Below are 8735 nucleotides of genomic sequence, written 5' to 3' on the forward strand. Positions count from 1 at the left end.
TTAATATAGGTCAAAAATTAAATATACAAATAACAAAGAATATGGTCTACATTTAAATGGATAAAGCCATGCTATCAAATGAATTTTCTATTAGAAAATAAATAAGTATATTGTAATTAATATGCACTAAATTTTCTGAACTTTATTCATTCCACGTCATATACAAATTGTTTTGTTAAACCCTATATCATCAAACAATCAACATCTACCAGCAAATCAATCAAGAAGTATCAAGAACCCTAATCTTTTCTTGCAAAAAAGTACCATAGATCATAGATTTCGAAATCAAATCTAAATCAGTTCGTATTCCCAGAAATCAAGATCCTACCGATCTCAAAACTCAAGAAAGCATCGATGCATGCATATTCTACCTGCGCCGGAGACAGCCGTCGATTATCCCATCTGCTTTTCGAAACGATCTTCTGCTTGATCAACTCCTTCCCAAGGACAATTCTGGTTAATCCTTTCAACCCAACATTCCCAAGATCCGGCCGATTGTACTTCTCCGTAACCAACGCCCTTAAGTCCATCGTCCTCCCAACGTCGAGGTTGTAACCGTCCTTCAGCTTCTTGACGTCGTCCTCGATGCCAGCGCCGACGAAGGTGTAGGAAGGATTGAGGAGGAAGTCTCTGAGTAACGGGGTTGTAGGGGAGTGGATGATTTGAAAAATCAGGCAGCGGTGTCCAACGCAGAGTTGGAGGGTGGCGACAGGGTTTACGTTATTCCGACGGTTAGGACGCCACTCAATAAAGAGGCCGACGACGAGGGAGTGGAGACGGCGGCGGTGGATGCGTTCGATGTCGTTGATCCAGAAGTCGACGTAGGATGGTTTGGCTGTGACTAAGGTCAAAATGGTATCTTCGAAGAATGTGACGTCGTAGTAGTCGTGGTCATCGTCGGGAACTTTGTGATCGAAAATGCTCATCGACGTCATTGCGGTGGTTATGGCTTCTGCGGAGGCGCTTGGTTGTGTGAGAGAGTCGTAGACGGTTGAAGGAAATGGAAGCGGACTGGAGCTTTTATAGAAAGATGCCAGGTGGTTTAACCCAGTTGAAGAAAGAATTTTCGCTTAATCCATTTGCGCGTGGCAGTTTGCTATATTCATGTAAAATATTACACTTTATATCCTCTTAAATATAAGTATTCGCTTTATATGTCAATTAGTTGAAGTCCAAAGTCTCATCGAACAAATGGCAAGTTTAGTCGACTCTCCGCGGTTCCCGACGTTATGTTGTTAGCTCACTTTATTTGTTTTTAAACTATATATATATATATATATATATATATATATATATATATATATATATATAAAGTTCAATAGAATACCATAATTATTGGTTCTTCAAAGAACTAAATATTTTTTTCAATTTCTAGAGCTTATTCTTTATCGAAAAAAAAATCTAAAAATATCTAAATTCATATATTAACATTGTGAATGTGAAAAATATTTTTCGGATTCACGTTGTGAATTTTCAAAGATTCACATTGTGAATTTGACGTAAAAAAAATCGAATTTGATATCATTGGAAAAAGGATAAAAAGTTATGAATTTCTGTATTTTTAGTTTTTTTTTTTTGATAAAAAATAAGTTCTAAAAGTTGTAAAAAAGATTGGTTCCTTGGTTAATTATGGTTCTCTATTGAACCTCACCATATATATATATATATATATATATATATATATATATATATATATATATATATATATATATATATATATATATAAGTTCAATAGAGAACCATTATTAATCAATGAACCAAGGAACCAATCCAAAGCGTCGGAATTTAAAACGATCAACGGCAAAAGGAAGGGTTGTAAAATTTTATAATGGACGCACATGTACCGGATTATAACAAAACTCACTTCCTTTTTTTCATTTAAAATTTTTTTAGGCCAAGTTTTTTATCGAAAAAAAAACCGAATATACCGTTGTTCACGATTTTCCGTCATCTTTCCATAGAGATCAATGATAATATATAAAAAACGAAAAAAAAAATTTCGAAAAAAACCCACATAATTTTCTTAGTTTTTTTAATATTTAAGTTTATTTTTATCAAAAAAAAAACCAATTATACCAAAAATATTAATTTTTTGTACTCTATTAATAAACATCAACACCGATTAAAAAAAAAACCTCGAACAGTGTAGATTCACACTGTGAATCTAAACTGTAAATATTTCAATTTTTAACATTCACAATATGAAAAATCTCGAACAGTTCAGATTCACATTGTGAATCTGAGTTACTATTATGTATACTGTGAATCTGAAAAGGTTCACAAAAAAAAACCTTGATTAGTGTAGATTCACACTGTGAATCTAAACTGTAAATATTTCAAATTTTAACATTTACAATGTCTCCGATCAGTTCAGATTCACACTGTGAATCTGACTTATTATTATGCACACTGTGAATCTGAACATGTTTACAATATGAATCTGAACAGGTTCACAATGTGAATCTGAAATGAAATATTGATTTTTTTTAACATGAATATGAATCTATGTTTAAAAAGTACAAAAAAATATGAATTTTGATATATTTATTAATTTTTTTCTGTAAAAAATAGACCTTAACTTTTTTAATTAAAGAAAACGAAGTGGGTTTTTTTCAAAAAAAAAAAGTTCGTTTTTTATATATCATCATTGAACTCTATGGAAAGAGAATGTAAAATCGTGAACAACGGTATATTCGGTATTTTTTTTTGATAAAAAACATGGCCTAAAAAAAATTTTAAACGAAAAAAGTGGTGAGTATTTTTGTAAAGGGTGGATTTTTTGGTATAATCCGGTGTGTGTGCGTCCAATGTAAAAGTGTACATCTATTTCCTTGGCCGTTGATCGTTATGATTTCCGACGCGCACGATTGGTTCCTTGGTTAATTATGGTTCTCTATTGGACCTCACCCTATATATATATATATATATATATATATATATATATATATATATATATATATATATATATATATATATATATACATTAAAGAGTAAATTACATAAATGGTCCACGTGGTTCCGATAATCAATGCGTTAAGGTCTTTCATTTTATTTTATTTTTGAGTAATTAGGTTAAAGGGTCGTGTATTTTTTTTTTTAATGGTAAAAGGCTGTTATATAGTAATGAGCTTTTGTAGTTTTTACATTTTTTACCTATGAGTTAGGATGTGGTGATGTTTTATCTACCAACTTTTTTATTTTTTAAAAAAAATTCAAAAATCTAAATAATCACATAAAACAAAAAAAAAATAACACTAAATTAAAATAACATAACAATTCATTAAAAATTAAAAAACATTTGGTTTAATAACCATAAAACGAAAATGAAATTAACTAACTTAATAATATAGAAACGTTAATCCAAATAACATAAAATATTTTAGTCTGAATATTCACCGATATCATTGTTAATTGGCTCATTTAAATCAATTTCATTAACTCGATATATATGTTCCGCCAAATCGTTGCGAAGCTCGTGGTGTTTTTGATCGCGTATCGTCCTTTTTTTTTGCACGTCATGCGTGGGAACCAGCCGGTATTTGCACACTTGATGATGCACTTGAGGATGCATCGTCATTTGCTTGAAACTGACAAATTACTTTGTGTTCGTCTTCCAAAATCATATTATGTAAAATGATACACGCATACATAATAAAAGCGAGCTTTTCCACCGTTTGAGGACGTGTCGAATGTTGTAGTATGCGCCAACTCTTATTGAGGACTCCAAATGCTCGTTCGACATCCTTCCTAGCATTTTCTTGGAATGTTTTATACTTTATGCGTTTTGGATCACCTGGACATGTTAGCGTTTTCACAAACACAACAAATTCAGGATATACCATCAGCAAGATAATACCCATAATCGTACGTCGTTCCATTCACTTGAAATGGACAGTTAGGTGCGGACCCATCACAAAACCCATTGAATATGGGCGACATGTCTAAAATATTAATATCGTTGTTTGAGTCGGGAGCACCAAAAAATGCATGCCAAATTCAAAGATCATGTGACGCAAGAGCTTCAAGTATGACTGTGGGGTGACCCTTATCACCCTGTGTAAATTGCCCTTGCCATGCATTAGGACAACTACCCTAATCCCAATGAAGACAATCTAAACTTCCAAGCATATCAGGAAAGCCTTGATCATTAGAATGATAAAAATATAATGATTGAACATCAGTAAAAGTGGGTTTACGCAAATACCTTGGACCGTAAATAGTGACAATGCATCTTGCAAAACTCATCAAATTGTCCCTATTATCTGCTCATACATTTGAAAATATTTGTCCCATGAATCAGAAACGGAATCGTAAGCTAATTGAAAAACCGCAACTGCGCATTTTTGTATTTCCGAAAACCCATCCGCACATCTTACATCTCGACGTGGTCTCATATATTCAGAAATGTTAGTAACGTCACCTACTATACGGAGAAATAAATGTTTCGCCATTCGGAATCGACATCGAAACCGGTGTTCCCCGTAAATAGAATTTTTATTGAAGTAGTGTGCCATTAGACGAGTGTTTGCATCCCAATGATCTTTGGGAAGCATCTTCCACATCCAAGGTTCGACTTCCTCTTCTTCCTCTTCTTTTTCTTCTTTTTCTTCTTCTTCTTCTTCTTCTTCTTCTTCTTCTTCTACTACTACTACTACTACTACTTCTTCTTCTTCTTCTTCTTCTTGAACCGTATCCATAATCACGTCCCATGATTTCATAACAGTCTGACTAATGGTTAGCAACAACTTATAATTTTCTAATGGATTTGCTATTTTTATGAGAGGATTTTCAAAAAGATATGAAAGAAATATAAAGATTGATATAGATTTGTAAAAGTAAATATGTTTTGATGTGTAAGTTTGTATTTATGGTGGTAAATGAAAAAAAAATCAACTTGTAACATCCCAAAAAATCAATGTAAAATTTTCATTTTTCATAACCAAAACAAAACCACCAGTGTTTACAAAACATAGTTTCCAAGAGTCAAAATCACAAATAAAAGTATCCCAAAATCAAATCTCATAAAACCCGAAGGATGTGCATGATTAAGCCTTCGCCTTTCACCGATCATCTGAAGTACCTGAAACATAACACTTAAACTGTAAGCCAAAGCTTAGTGAGTTCCCCCAAAGTACCACACACAGCCAAACAAATATACATATTACGTGTTGTGTCCACAGTCTCCCAGCTAGATTACCCTGACCCATGATCTCCCGATTGGATTGTTGCTCTGGCCTACAATCACCCGATTGGATTGACACTGGCCCACAATCTCCCGATTGGATTGCCGGTGTTTGTTTGCCGACAACACAAATCATTGCAGCCTCAACCCACCCGTACTATGTCGACATATGTAACAGATAAATATATAACTAGCAAGTACATGTATTCATACAAATCTACCAATCTAACATATAATCAGCATAGCATCATCCTTTATACCAAGATACATAACATACTGGGCGGGCATTGGTGCCTTCGACCTACGAGTACAGTGAGGAGAAACTCACCTCACAGTCTGAAATGTAGCTGAACAGATCACTACTCTGACTATTGGCTCTACTGGTCACCTATACAATAAACAGCGGTCCAAAATCAATTTACTACTCAAATTACCCAAAATACCCCTAAGTAAAACTTGGTCAAACCCCTGGTCAAAGGCCAAAGTCAAATCCACACTCAAAAGTCCTACGAACACTCGTCACGTCGTGACACTCTAGTGGTCACGTCGTAACCTAATAAGATAGAATAGTCAAGAAAACATAATCCTCAAGTCGTGACACCCAGATGCTCACGTCGTGAGGATGATCTGGACAAAAATGCTTAATAAAACTCTTAACCCTTTTGGACCTGCAACTAAAACCTCCAGAATGCCTTACCTACTCCAGAAAATCATAAAAATGTGGCGTTTTGGACATGCATGTCCAATGCATGTCCCAAACACAAACGAGGGCACAAAAGGGAGAAATGATCTTAGAAGATCATGCAAGAGTTGCAAAAACTCAACCATGCTCCATATCTAGCACTTATATTACCTACGGGACACTAGAGATCCATAAGGTTGGCAACTGTATGGATCCTAAACACTATATCATCCTATACATGAAGGATGAGGCATAAAAATATAGATATAAGCTTATAAACTCAAAAAGCAATGAACTTTGGAATTTACAAAGGTCCAGAAGGTGAGTAGATGATTGATGATGAGACTTGAATGCAGAAATGATGAATTGAAAGCTCTTCCTCTTCTTTTTCTCTACTAGAAACACCACAAATGAGCTCAAGATCAAATATGGGTGTTGGGGTTTTGAAGGGGAGTGCAAGGAGGTGATGGAGGGCGAGGGTGGGCTAACCCTAGCCCTCACTTCCTTTAAATACGAAAATAAACCCCCAAAATTAGGGTTTCGTTGCAGTCGCGTCTCACGTCGTGACCCCTAAGGGCTCACATCGTGAGAATCAAAATATGCGCGTTTCGTCCAACTAGGCTCACGTACTGACACCATAGTGCTCACGTTGTGACACCTTAGTGCTCACATCGCGAGCAGGGTTTAAGCTTGAGAATTAAAACTGAAATTCTAAAATGGTGCTTACCTGGAACTGGGTGTTACAATTCTCCCCCACTTGAATCAGACTTTGTCCTTGAAGTCCGAAGATGCGAATAACTCAGGGTAGTGCTCTGTAACACCCGCATATTCGGGCTAGTCAATTAAAATAATAAGCGTTAAAAATGATTTTTTTATATAGAAGATTATCTAGGATAAATAATCTTAACCAAAGTAATAGTTAGAGTTAACAATTGTAACCTATTCGACGTAATAAAGAATAATTACTTGAATATTATATGTTTCTTGATTATTATAATATAATAAAATAGGAAAAATCAGTCGAATCGCCCGTAAATCGTAAAAATAAGTGCGCCAAAACATATATATTATTATATATTTAGGAAGTATACGTCGTCCCGATCCCGAAAATATAAATTTCGTCGAAATCCGAATCCGTATGAATTAGATATGATTTTTATAAAATATAAAAGTCAGTCGCGCACAACGAATGTATGTCGTAAAAAGCTATGAAGAGAATGGTTGACTTTTAGCTAATGCGACCATAATGAAAATCGTAGTACTCCTTAAAATAGGAATTTTGAGAAAAAGAATGCCAAAAACAGAGTCCGTACGAGAGAGTTATGATTTTAGCAAAATCATTTAATTTTATAAAAAAATGGACAAAAATATAAATTCAAAATTAGCCGACAGAGTCTAAACGAAAGTTGTATATCTCGTCGATAGCTAAGCATGGATATAAAGAACGTCAAAAACGAAGTTCGTATGAACGAGTTATAATTTTTAATAGCACATTTACGTATTAAAATAAAGTGTAAATCATATACACATATACATACATATACATATGTATATATCGTTAGAAAGGTATCGACGATGCAGTCGTTATAAGACTAGTGTTGAGTACTTTCAACATTAGTTGAGTACAAATATCATTAAATCTATTTAAAATAGTATTATAAATGGGTGTTTAGTAATTTATATAACTATAAGGTCATTAAGTAACTATGGAGGGTAGTTTTTGAAAATTCAATCACTATAAATAAGAGCCTTTAGCTCTCATATTTCTGGCATCATTCTTTTAATTCAAGAGTCTTTCCCTTCTTATACCCCGAGCATTTCGGTTCCTCATGATTCGACTTCTCTTTCTGTAGTTTTAGTATAGTAAGGTGAGCGTTGAAGCGCTGCAAGAATCTTTCTTAGAAAGATTCAGGGACAAAGTTCTGCCCCTGCAGAGCCCGACTCCTAGCTAAAACTCTCTTGTAAGTAAGTTATGCTTACCCTATTTTAAATATAACTTATATTTAAAATTAGTATTGTTATTATGAACTTATAATAAATATTTGGGCTATTATTATGACTTATATAAATGTCGTTATAATATGTTTTTTAACTACTCGCGGTACGGGGAATCTGGTTTAAAGGGCCGCATAGGGTTGTTGGATTTCAGAAGTGTTATATGCCAGAATGGTCCTGCCCTCCGGTGTTTTATGTCTGGCCCCTGTCTGTACATAGTGGTTGGAAAATATTGTTTAAACACTTATATAATAATAATAATAATGCTAAGACTAATAATTAGTCACGGTAAATATTAGACTAAAATCTAGTGGTAATAATACTAGGTTTCGTCGAAGAAAATTATATTGTTAAGAAGCGAAGCGCTGTCCGAGTTTGGAATCATCACTTTAACAAGTGAGTGCATAGTTACTTTCATCTTACACATAGATATGAAGTATTTTATATAAATTGCGTGCTATGTGTGCATATTATTTGAATACTTGCTTTCTATGCTGGATGAACGATTTTATACATGTTTTAAATAATTTAAACTGTATATGTATTTTATATCTACGAATATGTTGGGTAAAACATGGGTAGATGAATGATGAGAGATGAAAGATGATATGAGTGAACATTGACAGTTATAGACTTAGTGCCTAACAAATAACATCGGCAGCTATGGACTTAGTGCCTATCGAATAAACATTGGTAGCTATGGACTTAGTACATATTAGATAAACGTTGGTAGCTATGGACTTAGTACCTGTTAAATAAACGTTGGTAGCTATGGATTTAGTACCTATTAGCTGAACACTGGTAGCTATGGATTTAGTACCCGATGAATGAACTTTAGCAGCTATGGAATTAGTGCTTTACGAACAAGCATTGGCA

General features: G+C 34.1%; 1 protein-coding gene across 1 annotated transcript; it reads right to left on the reverse strand.

Moving 5' to 3' along the window:
* Positions 1-296: 296 nt before the first annotated feature.
* On the reverse strand, positions 297-935 carry LOC145139670 (3'-5' exonuclease-like). The gene has a single exon (XM_079073412.1). The coding sequence runs from the start codon at positions 933-935 to the stop codon at positions 297-299; it is 639 nt and encodes a 212-aa protein (XP_078929538.1).
* Positions 936-8735: the final 7800 nt, after the last annotated feature.

The sequence above is a fragment of the Lactuca virosa genome, chromosome 9 (assembly GCF_052849685.1).
Source record: "Lactuca virosa cultivar CGN04683 chromosome 9, Lactuca_virosa_CGN04683_v6, whole genome shotgun sequence".
NCBI lineage: Eukaryota > Viridiplantae > Streptophyta > Magnoliopsida > Asterales > Asteraceae > Lactuca > Lactuca virosa.

Bases quoted from the DNA above. Each gene is read 5' to 3' on its own strand.
- LOC145139670 (XM_079073412.1), bottom strand. From the start codon at position 935: ATGACGTCGATGAGCATTTTCGATCACAAAGTTCCCGACGATGACCAC.